Here is a 15,501-nt window from a genome sequence, read left to right as displayed (position 1 = left end):
CTATCGGTTGTGACCGATAGGTATGGCAGCAAGGCATCTTGAGGTACTCACTAGAAGACGTAGAACACGGTTAACATGGTTGTGAACATGTGTTATAAAAAAAACAAAGGATGGAACTTCCTTTGGTGTGATTGTGTTATGTATGTAAATATTTTGTATATATGTTGATTCTATTAGATCATCCTATCTGCTTGTATGTGACGATGATCGTATACGCAATATACGTGAGCAGATGATGTTGCAGGTGAAGTTGGTGAGGTGTAGAGCTGGAGCGGGGGCTAGACTTGGAATATTCCTATAATTTTAGGGTTACATTATCACTAATCACGTTCAAACATAACACTAAAATAATACACATGTTAAAATATCATACAATTGGCATACATAGGACTCAAACCTAAGTCCTCTCACACAATCAAGTACTTTCAACCATTTAAGCTAGTACTTTTCCACGTCATGACAATCCGCATTAAATGCCATAAAGGCTCCTACTGCCCGCATTTATTATATAACTATTTAATTAATTATTTAAATTTCTCGGGTCTTTCATAATTGTTCTTAAAATGATGGAGTTGCGGGATGGTGTTAAAAAGTTTGATGGGAATAGCATGCTTGACAACACCAATGTAAGTTATTGAATGTAATATTCATTAAGGTTTTGGTATATGTTGTTTACTTATAGGTTTTATTTTTGTCTGCACCAATATGTTGTGGGTTGACTAAAGAATAAGTCAGTGTGCAAGAACAACTTCAACATATTTGGTAGCAATACATATGTCAATGAATACTACATGAAGACAACACCAAAATGCAGCAAGTTATACGAGAATATGATTTATTAATTAAATGACAAATGTATATGATGAAACAATGTTGTTAAGAATATTTTTGCCTGACTTCAATGGACAACTTTTTTGTTGATGGGAATTCCAATGTCATTTATTATGACCCATATTGGGTAGATATAATATGGTGTCTGTTGATTACAAAATTGTCTACAACTTTTTCAAAAAATTCTGCGCAACTCCCCGTTTATTTTCGTATGCCCTACATGTGGGTTACTACTACTATGATATATTTTTTTCCATTAAAACTAACTACAATGGAATATCTTTTTGGTCATGGGAAGTCCAATATAAATGTGTATGACCCATATTGGGTAAATAGAACATGGTGTCTAGTGACTACAAAACTGTATACAATTTGTTCAAACAACTCTCCACTTATTTCCATATGAGTACCTAGATGTGGGTTATGCTGCTGCCATATGTTTTTGCCGTTAAAACTGATTGCAATGAAAAGTTCTTTTGTTCATGAGAAGTCCAATGTAATTTTTTATGGCCCATATTGAGTAGATAGAAGATGTTGTTTGTTGATTACAATACTATGTACAATTTGTTCAAAAAACCTAGTGTAACTCCCTAGTTATTTCCACATGGATCTCTAGATGTGGGTTACTACTACTACCATATTTTTTTTTCCGTTAAGACTAACTCGAATGGACTATTTTTTTGGTCATGGGAAGTCCAATGTCAATTTTTATCGCTCGTATTAGGTAGATTGAACATGCTAACTGTTGATTAAAAAACCGTGTAGAACTTGTTCAAAATACCCAATGCTAGTCCCCACTTCTTTGTACATGGGTCCCCAGATGTGGGTCAGTGTTGGTGTCATATTTTTCTTTTCCTTAAGATTGACTCTAATGTACTACTTTTTTGGTTGTGGAAAGTCCAATGTAAATGTTGATGGCCCATTTGGGTATATAAAACATGGTGTTTGGTGATTACAAAATTGTCTACAATTTGTTCAAAAAACCCACCTCAATTCCCCACTTATTTACACATGGGTCCTCAAATGTGGGTTAATGTTGTTGTCATATTTTCTTTTCTGTTAAGACTGACTCTAATTGACTATTTTTTTGGTCATAGGAAGTCCATATGGTTTCGGTTCAGACCACAATCGAAGCCAAAAACCATTCGCACTTTACAAATAAATTTGAAATTTTGGACTATATGGCTTCAGTTCTCAAAAGAATTGAGGAAGAATGGGGGGCTTCTGCTTCGGTTCACACCTAAGGCCAAAAGTTAATCCTTTTTTGCCTCATTCTAATATGCCTCGATTTTGGAATTGGGGCAAAATGGCAAAAATAACCACGGCCAAATCCCTTTCGTGCACTACTGTGTTCTACAAAATATTACAACATTGAAATCAATATTTAGCTAATTGGGGACCATTTTCCTAATGGAAATTACTTAATTAAATAAATAAATATCGAAATGAAATTCAAACGTCACAATATTATTATTCCCAATGTGGGAAAAATTTAAAATAATATCCAGTGCACCAAAAATTAAAATGAAATTAAAATGTAGAGTTATTACAAATACCAAGTTCCAAATAAACAAATAAAAACAAAGTAAAATCCCTAGCTCAATTCCCCAAGCTAGCCTTATGTCATCTAAGCATCCTTAGCATCACCTGTATTATCATCTGCTCTTGTGTAAAGAATTACATGATCATCGCCAAGCACAAACAGAAAGGGTGAGCTTATAAAAATATAAACAACATATAATATAACAAAATGTAAGCAATAGACCCATCTTATTCATCCTAATTAGTTCTTGGCCAAGACCTTAATCCCCAAAGCTTTTAAGCCTTCCCAACACACAAGTCGTTAGCCTTAGATTCAAGATTTATGATGCTCACACGAACCTGCCCGTTCGTGGTCCTACCTCTACGAACCTCCCCGCTCGTAATCCTACTCTATGAACCTCCCCGCTCGTAGTCCTGCTCTATGGACTTGCCGCCCGTAGTCCAACACATGTGATCCACCAGCTACGTACCTCCCCACACGCAACATCTCTCAAATGTGAGCACGGAACATACGAATCTACCTCGCTCGTATCCCCACACGAGAGTAATTGGATATGAACCTCCCTGCTCATATCATCACATGTTCACCATCATCCATGAACCTACCTGCTCATGGCACAACATCCTCTAATCCAAGTATCGCGTCACTGCGCAAAAGCAACACACACAAGCCATTGTCCGTAACATTATCGCCTGGTGCAGCCTAAGCGTCGCCAGGCAAAACCTGCACAGACTGCCTGGCATTACCAACCCCGTCGCCAGGCGCCAAGCTCTAGACAGACCCATTGTTTTAGGGTCTGTCACCTGGCAGAGCACACCGTGCCACTAGGCACCACGCGGTGCAGAGATTTCCCTAGAGGTCCTTTCGCCTGGCATAGCTACCAATGTCCCCAGGCACTGTATCAGTAGCGAACCTGCTGGTTTTTGGCACCCCAAAACGACTTGTTCTCCAATCTCAATTGCTTGAAAGGTATATTGCACATTTGCTTTTGAGGACCTGCTAGTTTACCAGTCATTCTACCATCACTTTAATTTCTTATATCTCATTCATAGGTCCATTTATTCTAACCATTTGATTCACCAAGTTCCCCTTCCAAGCATAATGGTGCAATCCAGCCTAAGAAAATTGCCTTAAAGCATAATGGTACTTTTCCACGTCACAACACTCTGCATTAAATGCCTTAAAGGCTCCTACTACCCATATTTATTAAATAATTATTTAAATTTTTCAGGTCTTACACTACAAATGGAGTTCAATGACATGACTCCTTAAGTGTGTGCGTGGTTGATGCTTCAAACAAACACACAAACTTATTTAAACTACTAATTACAAAGTCTCCTACTTTCACATGTATCTAATACAACACTCGTAAAGTTCTCCGACATCACCTATTTGTGTTACAAAATAAAAAATGATCAAAAGACCATAACTAAAATAAAAGCAAAACCATATAAGTTGTCATACATGACCAAACAATATAAAAAAAAATCAATTACAATAAAACATAAATAATGATGTTTAGCCTGCAACAAATACACACATCCAACATCATGGAAGTGTCTTCTATTTCTTTCATTCCTCAATACCAATGAAGCACTACACAAGCTCCTAACAAAACATTCATACACTATGCAACCCCAATTATATTTACCCAACCTTTTTAGGTCGTTGACAATCTTAAAAACTATGGAAAAAACTATTCCATTTCGATTTGGTGAAAGAAACTTAGATATGTCTAACAAAATATAAATTTATTTAATTTTTTTTTCTAAAACTATCCGCTGTAGCATTGCAAAGAATAACAACATATATATGTCGGGCAATTTATATCTATTTATTCAAGTAACATTAGATGTGTAGATTATCTTTTATTCTTGGTGTGTTTTGCTCAATTCGATAGAGTTACCTCATCATTAGAAGATTATTGTAAAGGTGAAATGTAACAGATAGTATGGTCGATATACCATTGCATGTACATTATATTGTCATGCAGATGACCATTTCCGTTATGGTGTTCCTTGAATGGCACGATTGTGTTGGTCATTCCACATTGTTATCCACCGTTTATGGTATTGTGACCAATTTCTATTCGTTATTCCTCTCATATCATCTTTGTGAGCCTCATCAAGGTTTATTGGTTTTGATGGAATATTTTGTTGGAATCCAGATTGTCGCATCATCAGATCGGCTTACAGAAATTCAACTATTACGAAACGGGTGAGAGCAACAATTGCCCGATTAATGGAAGAAACATAAACAACAAACAATCAATCAACTAATAACTCCTAACGTCAGTCCATGGAAACTAACAAATATGGATATTATTGTATTTGTTGAGGAGGGAATTCCTTAACATAGATACTAAATTTACTCACTTTTGGTAACAAATATTTTCAAATTTTTTTTAACTTAATCTTATTTTATTTATCACATTGTCACCACTTAAGCGATCAAGCAACCCATTTTGAAAGAAAAATTGTGTGCAATGAGATCCTAATTCCCCCAAGCGGTGTCTTGGAAGTTGGAATCATGTGATAATTGTTTTTTCTTTTTCTCATCTATAACCAACCTCATTTATCGATCCTATTTACAACCTTAAGACCATTAATAAGGCTTATCAAGTCCAATTCTATCCACTTAGAAATGAAGATTGTTGGTCCACTTACTACAAACCTGAATTTCATACCAGACCCTCAAATGTGACATAAGACATCAGGAAGACCAACTACTACTTGGATCAAAAACTAAATGAATCAACCAATTTCAAATAAACTAAGAAAATGTTCTTATTGTCATAATGAAGTTGTACGTCTTGGCGAGTTTCGACCGACTTGACGCGTAAAATTCCATACTGTCTTTGGGCGACATGGGCCCACTCAACACATTGGGCTGTAACACGAACATCCTGACCTCACAAGGATAGGAATATGGGAGAATCGGGCGGAAACACAACTATAAAGGCACCAAACATCCTTAAGGAAAAGGGCATGAGATTCAGAGAGAACAGACATAAAACAAAGCATGTAAAGCTAAACCCATCAATTAACTCTTTCTCATCGCAACCTTGACTATCAATTGAACGTCCGAGCGGACCATACGGGAACAAAAGTCATAAGGGAACACGTCCATTTCGTCAATAAATTTTGTTGCTTTGTATTTTTCATTAATTTCTATTATCAAATTACTTACTTCCTTTTTTTTAATAAATTATTATATATATATATATATATATATATATATATATATATATATATATATATATATATATATATATATATATTACAAATCTTAAATGAAGTGATGGATTAAGCTGATATTACATTATTGTACTATAATTATTACAACCAAACAGTGAACATAACGCCAAGTAATACAAAAGTACGTTCATGCATTCGGAAATAACGAAGGATAACGGCCACAATCGATTAAAGAAATAAAACTTGATGAAGTAAACTCTTTGTAGATTTACACTTTTCATTGCACCTTTATTGAAACACCAACACTCCAACACACAAAGTTTCCTGCAAATAATTTAACTCATGTCAACGTTAAGTAGAGTGGCAATGAAATGATAAATGTACAAAGTCATAAAATACTCTACAAGTATAAGTTTTTATCCATCTTTTTATGGACAAAAAAATTATGTAAAACCTAAATGTGATAAGTGACAAATACTAAAAATTAGATTTAAGTATAATTTATCCTTATACCACACTCTATTTAATTGAAATATGAATGTTCAATATCTAAAATTAGATATTTATAGATGATTTGGTAACTGATAACAGAATAAGAAAAGTTTAACTCATTTTTATAAAATCAATTTGGAAAGTGAGAATTGTTACACTTATGTACTATAAAGTAGTTTTATATATGATAGATGTAAGATTTGTAACAATAAGCATATAAAAAGGATAATGTTTATAAAAAATGTTGTGGTGCATCATGAGGTGGAGATGTAAGAAAGAAGTGAAGTACGGAAAAGGAAGTGAAACTAACCCCATAAGGCTAGTAGCCAACATAGACAGCAGCATTAACAATGTAGCAGTCATCGTTCTTCTCAGCTACTTCTTCAGTTGAGCACACTAATCCACCATCCACTACATCAAACTTCATAATTTCCCCACTGAAATTATTTTCAAACAAAACGTAAGTTCAGTGATTATGTGCATCAAAATTCTGATTTAAAAGAGGAGTAGTGTTTGTACTCACTATGGAAACACAGACTTGATTTTATCCTTATCCAAGTTTTGTTGCAGAGGATGAGGCACCCCCAGTTTCACATGTAATTTCATGTCATCTGATGTCACACCAGGGATGCTACCTGCACCAAATTTTAACTTTCAACCTATGAAGTCTGGATACGGAGACAGACACGGATACGACACGGACACGGATACGAACACGAACAAAGATACGGCTAAATGGAAAAATATATGATATGGAACACAACATGTATATAGATATTAGTTTCAACTTTCAACTTACACATTATCAAATAGCACAAAAATATGAATCTAATTCCTCTATCTAATATCCAAAAAGTGAAAAGTAGTAACTATATACTATTTTTTTATTTTTATAATCATAATAAAAATTAATATGATAAATTTACAGGTTTATATATTTTTTAGAAAATAATTGAATTTGTGGTTATTATAACGTTGTGTTGAAGTTATGTCAAAATTATGTTAAAGAAAAAAAAATGTCTTTCAAATTGTACGCTTTACTAATATATATCGTATGAGTGTCGGTGTCCGATACGTGTCTATATATATTCACCGGAAATTTCATCTCCATAATTTTTATTTCCTCAAATTTTATTTAAATAGCAGCAAAAGATTGAATGAGAATGGATATAAAGAATGTTGAAAGTCATCAATGAGTTAAATTTTTTAAAAGTCTTCTAAAATTCAATTCTGCTTCCAAATATAAAATGGGAAAATAAAATTTTCGGTTAATTGGTAATCAATTAAAAGTTAACATTAACGTGAGTTACAATAAAACCTAATTCAGAAATACCTTTTCGGAATGCTGGAAGTGAATTGGTAGCGATGGCATCTCTGCATGCTCTCATTGCAGCGGCTGTGATGTCTTGACTGTGAAATACATTTTAAGATCAGTAATATCATGCGGATCAAACAATAAAAACTACTAATATCATTTCAATATACAAAAGGTTTTGTAATGTTAGTGAATATAAAATATGTACAGAGGTAAAAAAAAATGAGACAAATGTTAAGCACAATAACTGGTGATCCAGATAACAATTAGATGAGCTTATAATATAATGCTCTCCTTATAATTTTTTTTAAGTTTAATTATATATAAATTTAATTATTAAGATGAAATCAAAGGTATTATGAAGTTATTTAAAGTTATCAAGTTCGCAAGGATATATTGAAAATTTTACATTTATTAAGAATTATACTAGATGGTAATACAAATAAATATATAAGTCAGATATAATTCTCATTTTAAGAGTATTAAATAATTAACAAGGTAAAGTTGGATTAAGCATAAACTCAATTCAATTAAAATAAATAAATTAGTAGTATGTGAATTCGTTATGTCTGGTCCGAATTCGTCTTATATATGTTAATGAAGAAAATTTTAATTAACTGAATATACGAATAGATATGATACTGACTTTTTAGATCTAGTAGGAAATAGATTGAACATGTTACACATTTTGATAAACATGAATAATACTAGTTCTGTTTCAGATTACTTAAAACAACTTTAAGACAATTTAGTTTATTGGATAGTTTATTCTAAAATTTATATGATTATAATCTTTTCTTTATTTGATAGTAAAAATATAAAAGAAAAGTTGTGTATTTAATTCTTAACACAACTACTATATTTATTTTATTGTAATTCTTATTTTTTACAAAAATATATTCAATAAATATTTGATTGGTATCCAATTAAAATAAAACAAGAAACAAATTTGATATATATTTGATATCGAGAATAGAAAAGAATACAAGTTTTTCTATTAAGGAATAGAGATGGATATTGAAATTTGCGTAACAACATTTTATTATGTAAAACATAGAAATTAAATTTTCATAGTAATATTTCATTGAAAAAAAAATCATTAATTTCTTTTAGTAAACAATTTATAGCCTTCTCTTTTTCTTCACTAAACTTTATCCCGAGAAAACAAAAAAGTAAGATATAGAATGAATACCCATGAAGATCATAGCCAACACCCATCTCAACGAACAAAAGCTTCATGTCATGCACTGAGCTTTCTTTTTGTCCACCACCTTCCATTATCACGATATATTTCTTCTTCAATTAAGTGATTGTGTTGTTGGAAAAACTTTAACTATTTATACTTATCAGATTGAAACCTTTGTTTCTGAAATTTGTTGTTTATAAGCACATGTCTATGCGAAATGGAGACAGCTCATAACATAGCTTTTCGTGTGTCTTTGTATATGTGCCAAATCAACATTGAGATTGTGATACGTGTATCATAACCTAAGAATACGGTCAAATGTTTTTCAACACGTACGATGCTACGTACGTAACATGCATGAGCGGGTTAAATTTCTGTAATGAGTATATTTAAAATTAATTATTAATTGATTAATCATGTGATAGATCATTTTTTTTTAATTTATTTTGTGCTTGTTTAGTTGAATATTTTTATGTGTGGATATTTAACTCGCTTATTTAAACTACGTCTGTTATAGTTTTTAAAATGTATTTTATAAAATAATGCCTAATATTTGAACCCCTTTTTTAATATATAACCCTTATAAACTTCAAGATCTGTCTCTTACCAAACATGTTTCACTAATAAACTTATGAATATTAACACTAATAAATTATGAAGTGTGTTAATTAATAGTTTTAATATTTAATAATAAATAGTACTTCAAGCCGCCTGATTTTTTGATTCATATTCTTTTAATTAGTCAATTTAATTATATTTATAATTAAATTGATAGGATGACAAAAAATAAACGGATAAATTATTACCCATGCCATACAACTTCGGTTTAAAAGTGTCTCCACGCCATACAACTTCGGATAAATATTACCCATTTTTGTGAAAAAAAAAAAAAAACAGAAACCGGAGGCATGTGTAGTATATCTTTCTACCTAGCTTAAATATTTCGTTCTGCATGTGCCACGTCGTCACTAAGCTACGCCACGTATATATGAAAATGCAACACGTATAAATTTGTTTTAAGAAATCAAACTTCAAAAATCACTTCTCAATAATGTGTTCATCTCTATCTATTTTGGAAAAAATAAAATAGTGTAACCTAACAAAAGTAAGTTCCAAAGCCCAATTAAAAAAAATAAGTTTAAAAATAACAATTACAAATTTTTAAAGTACAAAGCTTCATAAAATCCTCCGAATAACCTAGCCGCCTACAAATTGCTTTAATCTAAAAAAACAGTTCAAACTCAATTTCCTTAATTTGTATATTACGTTACATACCATTTAACCTATTTAAAAATCTTAAAATATAACATTTTCTACTGTCATGCCTAATTTGAACTGGCTTTTAAAATAAACAAATGTAAAATAGAAATCTTTGCAATTTATCTTGTTGAAACTTATCTTGTTGCAACGTATTACCAAACGCATAAAAGTTAGTTCTTACAATTTTTCACTAATAAGCAAATTCAAATTTGAGGGAAAACCTATTTTATTGAGAAGAAAATAAAGTGTTATAAACATAAAATGCTTACCTTTCGATGATTAATTGCATGTTAAAAAAACATTTCTATATAGTTATCCAATGAAAGTAGTTTACAATAGTGCTCACATGATACCTCTCAATGCCATCTTAAAATATAGAAGAAATGTACAACTTTTCATGTTATTGTATAGCAGTTGGCATGAATTGTTCAAATCAAGAGTTCATTAACATGATAAACCGAACGAAGCTCTGCAAAACGTGAAAGTTAATAACCCACATAAACAGCAGCATTCACAATATAACAATCATCATTCTTGTCACCCATTTCCTCTACAAGCACCCCACTTGAGCATATCAAACCACCGTCCACAACTTCAACATTCAAAATTTCTCCACTGCAATTTCAAAAAGATAAGTAAAGAAATATAAATATAACATGTTATTATATATTAAGCTTTAAAAATAAAAACAACACGAACTGAGTAAATAAGCATAGTAGATTATCAACTACCGAAAGAAATGAGCAAAAGCACAGGTCAATACATGTTCATTAGCATATACGAACACCAAAATTATGTTTTTGTTCAGGGCTTCAAGCCAAAATATATAAACTTCAATACAGAATACAAACAAGGAGAAAAGAGTAACTTAGGTTTCTGATAGAAATGTTGAGTTTAATATCCAATAACCAGAGTACAGTAAAAGATTGAAATAACAACAGTTAATTTTACAAGAAAAAATCATTGATGATATATGATTTCATATTGATGGTCATGTCATCACTTAAATAGAACAATATGAAAAAATAACAAAATAAGGCCTAATTTTTCACTGTTCTGGGCACTTACTACGGAAAAACTGATTTAACTTTCTCCATATCCAAAGATTTCTGGAGGGAATGAGGAACCCCTAGCTTGATCTGCAATTTCATCTGGCCAAAACTGACTCCAGGAATGGAACCTAAATCAAACTTGTCTCAATTAGAAGGAAAAACTGTACTCAGAGATGTCATAAAACAAGTTATCTTTCTTAATGTCAGTTTGCTGTACATTCCCTAACTAGCATAGGCGAAATTAAACATTCCATGCATTGATTCCTTTCACTTTCCTGACCATGGAAAAAAATCATGTAAGTGATTCTACTATTTCTTCATACTTTACCCCATATACAGGACAATACATGTTTAACTAATAGCCACTAGGAAAATAAATATTTGTAAAGACATTTGCAAGCAACATGCTGAGAAACAAAAACAATGGAGAAAGCTAGCAGCGTAGTGTAGAGTGCAGATAACAGAATACGGATATCTTAAATGCTGTTGTAGGACATTTATAATGGAAAAGAAAGATATTCAATCTCAAGACAGAAATTTGGCAATTATAAAGTAGTACAACATCTTCAAACGAAAGGAATGAAGATGACTCGACTAGGATGCGTTGCAACTCTAAAGTACTGTAAAGGTCAGGTAGACCGTAAACTTAATCTCCATAATACAAGATGAGCAGGGTACTTAATAGCCTTTAGCAAAAACATTCAAAAGGCTAAGGAGTTGATGTACTAAGAAGGCCAAGTAAGCCGCAAACTTCCCGGACTAATAGAAAGAAAGAAAAGCCGCATATCTCTTCTATGAGTCACCAAGGCCGGTTACTTCCCCGCAGGACGCATAATAATCATGGTAACAGCAAAACTAGTCAACCCCTTAGCCTCCAACTAGAACCTAAGGCCGACATAAAAAGTTGACTACATAGATATCACACCAAAGACATCCCAGGCAGCAAACTAACGCAAAGTAAGCAGACATCGAAAGAAAAGTAACGCGACGGTAGACCGGTACATATATGACTTTCCTCCCAACCTAACTTAGACAAATTTAAGTAAATTACCAACAAGGCATCTAATAGAAATTGGGCCTGCTTAGCCCCAATAAGGGTCCAAAGCCCAGGCCCATAAAGAGTAATTAAGGTAGTCAAAAGTCAAATAAATCATTATAAATAAAACTTAACCCACGTAATCAAAGATCCGCAATTCATTAATCCAATAAACTGTGAGTTGACTTTGGAAAAAGTTCTGCTAACTTGATCGTTGGAGTCTTTTTTGCAGATACAACCTCCCTCGTAGTAAGGGAAAGAGCGGACGAATACTTAGTAGACGAACCGGACCAGAGACAGGAATCCATTAAGAAGCCTAGAAGTTGCGGTAAGATATTGTTTTGGTCTCATGATAACCTCGTATTGCTCCTGGAGGAATATCTAACAAGACACAAAATCATGAAATATAAGATATTCATGATACCTCTACTTTATTACAAATAAGAAATGGTATTACTATAATGAAACAAAAGGAAATTATTTCAATTTCATTTTTGTTTGACCCTGTTCAGTCTATTAAATAAAACTCTAGAAGAGTAAACAGTTAAATCAGTCCCTAAAAGAGAGAGAATTGGTCATATTAATCTTTGAGCCATGAAAATTTCAAAAGTTTTCCTAAATAGGCATTTAATTGTCAAACTAGTTCCTGAATGCTGTATTTAACCAGTCAAATTAGTCTCAACGATTTGTGACAAAAAGAGCTAATTGGTTGAAGAAATGTACATTTAGGAGCCTTAAGCATAATTTCTATCATTCAAGCTCTTATTTTGATTTGCTTCATATTTACCGTATGTACACCAAGAATATCTCCCAACCAAAACTATACACTAATTTCTTTCAAGGGACAAAGACCACCAAAGTGAGCCTTGCATCTTCCAACAATTCAGCAAGAAAATGGACTTGCTTCAATTTGCAATAAGATCAAGTTCAGTAGTCAATAATAAAGGTGGGGACAGACTACCATAGAAGCTCGAACTTTCATTTGCTTCAATTTCTAACAAAACGAAAGTTTCTAGCGTCACAAAATCCAACCATTACATTACACTTTAACTAACTATCTTATTCTTTCATAAGAAGCAAGGCACCACCCCCATTAATTAACGTAACCAAATGTTCAATGTCATTGGGCAACAAAAAACCCCTTATGTTACACCAAAAAGATAAACTATATTCCCATTCATATTTTCTATTAACTAAGACGGCTAATGTGTCTTATGATAGAATAACTCAACAATAACACTAAGAAGTTGAACAGTGTAAAACCCAATATGATTATACACACACACGCACATATACCTCTGCGGAAAGCAGGGATTGAATTAGAAGAAATTGCATCCTTGCACGCTCTCATTGCTGCTACTGTTATGTCCTGTCTGTTGGGTTCATCGCCATGTCAGCAAAAACAAAAGAAAAAAAGACCAAAAATACGAAAAAAAAAAGGAAGAGAATACAACACCCATGTTGGTCGTAGCCGACACCCATCTCCACGAACAAGAGCTTCATTGGAGAGGATGACCCTCTGCTACCTTCACTCCCTTCAACCGCTTCCATAGTTCGGGAAATTGCAGAAAGTAAAAGCTTCGATGAGCGATGTGAGAAAGAAAGAGTTTTGCGGAAACGTTGAGGAAAAGAGTTTGAGCCCAAATCAGTGATGGGAAACGATGAAAATTGAAGATTTAGAAGTGAATAACAGCATTCGGTCATTTCTCTCTCACAAGCTCAGCGAGAAATGGAATCAAATCAATATTGATAACCGATTCGGGCGAATCACTGCTGACCGGTCTCCACAATTTTACCTTTCTCTGGTTTAACTCTCTCTGTCAATTCACTTATTATATAATAAATTATAAAATTACTATTTACAAATTTATACCTTATCTGATTTAAAGAACTACTGTTTAAAAATGTATTTTACTACAAAATATTTATTATTTAACAAAGTTAAGAAGATAGTTATTATGGCTTTGATTTTTTTTACTTAATTGAAATGTGCATCACTGTATTTTACAAAATCAGTCACTTTTTTACTTGATTAAAATGTTAGTCTTTAATTTTCTTTTATACTTTTATTGTCTTAATTTTTATTCATCCATGAGTTTAGAGTCAGAATTTTCTAACACACTTTTAATCCTTTAATTCTTAAATATTTCTAACTTTATTCAATTTTCAGATCATTATTTTGGATATGTAAGGATATATCCAATGAATTTGGCTAGTTGATCATATTTGTAGATAATTAAACTAAAAAGTAAATAAAACTATTTATACTATTATCTATAATATTAATAAAGGAATTTGCATATAGAACCATTTTCAGTTTTACCCTTTTAACAATTATTTTTTTATTCCAAATAAAAAAAAAACTCTTTATATTGTTGTTGTTTGTGGTCTTCTTTGTCCTACATTATTCATCATCTTCTTATTTGTCATCCAGTAATATGTTGTGTTTTTCAAGTCTCTCTTGCAGTCGTCTTTATCATGCAATTGTGATATGGGATACAAAATCAAAGTAGTTCTTCTTGTAACATCTCTAAGGAATATTACGAAAATTTAATAAATAAAATTCAAGATAAAATAAAGAACGCATTTAATAAAACCATTTGCCAAAAAAACACGAGAAATTTAAAACTTTAATATCATTGTCATAAACGAGGAGTCAATCCTCATAAAACTCGAATAAAACTCAATGGCTCTTGAAATGATTACATAATTATTTCAAAACTAAAATATTACATATATATATATATATATATATATATATATATATATATATATATATATACAAAAATCCCAAGCTAGCCCCCGCTCCGAGTCTATGCATCTCTTGGCCCACCTGTCACATCATCTGCTCCCGGATCCGATCATCGCCACACACACACAGATAGGGTGAGCTATGCACAATAAAGTATCAACAAATATATGAAATAAACATGTTTCCCAACCCAAAACAACATAAGTACAAAACTCATAATTTCCAAATCACCCAACCATGACCTCATAGTCCTTCATGAGTCATATGCATGAACTAGGTCTTGGGACTTCCCTGTGCTCCCACGAAACTAACTCATTTGTGGTCCAATCCTATGAGCCTATCCCGCTCATAGTCCTGCCCTACAGACTCCTCGTCTGTAGTAAAACACCCAAGTCTCATACTTAGACCCTAGCACGCACGCAATCACCATACTATGGACTCCTCGCCCAATAGTAGCCGACGGGAACATCACAGTTCCTTGCCCATCGTGCGCCCGACACATGCAATCACCATACTAAGGACTCCTCGTCCAATAGTAGCCGATAGGAACTCAACCAGTTCCTTGCCCATCATGTGTCCAACCACCGAGCACATCCCAAACCCCTATTGGACTTAGTCCTTCAAGCCCAAATGCCACACCACATGCATAAAATTCCTATACTTAGGATAAAGTAACCAAATCACACCCACAAGCAATTACAACATGTCAAAATCACATAAACTCGCTTAAACCAGGGACACTCGCCCAAGCTAAGCCCTCATTCTCGCTTGGGCTAGCTCCCCTCGCCTAAGCGAGCCTAAACAGTAGCATCAACTCGTCATCTCACTTAGGCGAGA

At 32.9% G+C, this 15,501-nt stretch overlaps 2 protein-coding genes across 2 annotated transcripts; both read right to left on the bottom strand.

Moving 5' to 3' along the window:
- Positions 1 to 5,662: 5,662 nt before the first annotated feature.
- On the bottom strand, positions 5,663 to 8,729 carry LOC114177432. Its single transcript, XM_028062764.1, has 5 exons — positions 8,571 to 8,729; positions 7,397 to 7,473; positions 6,587 to 6,698; positions 6,374 to 6,500; positions 5,663 to 5,895 (listed from the first exon to the last, which is right to left on the bottom strand). Exons 1-4 carry the CDS (start codon positions 8,654 to 8,656, stop codon positions 6,383 to 6,385), a joined length of 393 nt encoding a protein of 130 aa, XP_027918565.1. The 5' UTR covers positions 8,657 to 8,729; the 3' UTR covers positions 5,663 to 5,895; positions 6,374 to 6,382.
- Positions 8,730 to 10,107: 1,378 nt separating this feature from the next.
- LOC114176317 lies at positions 10,108 to 13,716 on the bottom strand. Its single transcript, XM_028061322.1, has 4 exons — positions 13,369 to 13,716; positions 13,209 to 13,285; positions 10,893 to 11,004; positions 10,108 to 10,439 (listed from the first exon to the last, which is right to left on the bottom strand). The coding sequence occupies exons 1-4, from the start codon at positions 13,614 to 13,616 to the stop codon at positions 10,310 to 10,312; spliced, it is 567 nt and encodes a 188-aa protein (XP_027917123.1). The 5' UTR covers positions 13,617 to 13,716; the 3' UTR covers positions 10,108 to 10,309.
- Positions 13,717 to 15,501: the final 1,785 nt, after the last annotated feature.

Source organism: Vigna unguiculata, chromosome 3 (genome assembly GCF_004118075.2).
Source record: "Vigna unguiculata cultivar IT97K-499-35 chromosome 3, ASM411807v1, whole genome shotgun sequence".
In the NCBI taxonomy this organism is placed as follows: domain Eukaryota; kingdom Viridiplantae; phylum Streptophyta; class Magnoliopsida; order Fabales; family Fabaceae; genus Vigna; species Vigna unguiculata.
This window is presented reverse-complemented; position numbering and strand designations above follow the sequence as displayed.

Bases quoted from the DNA above. Each gene is read 5' to 3' on its own strand.
- LOC114177432 (XM_028062764.1), bottom strand. From the start codon at position 8,656: ATGGAAGGTGGTGGACAAAAAGAAAGCTCAGTGCATGACATGAAGCTT. The intron at 6,699-7,396 runs GTATTTCTGAAT...AATTTGGTGCAG, and splicing joins ACTTCCAGCATTCCGAAAAG to GTAGCATCCCTGGTGTGACA. The intron at 6,501-6,586 runs GTGAGTACAAAC...AAATAATTTCAG, and splicing joins ATCAAGTCTGTGTTTCCATA to TGGGGAAATTATGAAGTTTG.
- LOC114176317 (XM_028061322.1), bottom strand. From the start codon at position 13,616: ATGACCGAATGCTGTTATTCACTTCTAAATCTTCAATTTTCATCGTTT. The intron at 13,286-13,368 runs GTGTTGTATTCT...TGAACCCAACAG, and splicing joins GTCGGCTACGACCAACATGG to ACAGGACATAACAGTAGCAG. The intron at 11,005-13,208 runs GTATATGTGCGT...AGTTTGATTTAG, and splicing joins AATCCCTGCTTTCCGCAGAG to GTTCCATTCCTGGAGTCAGT.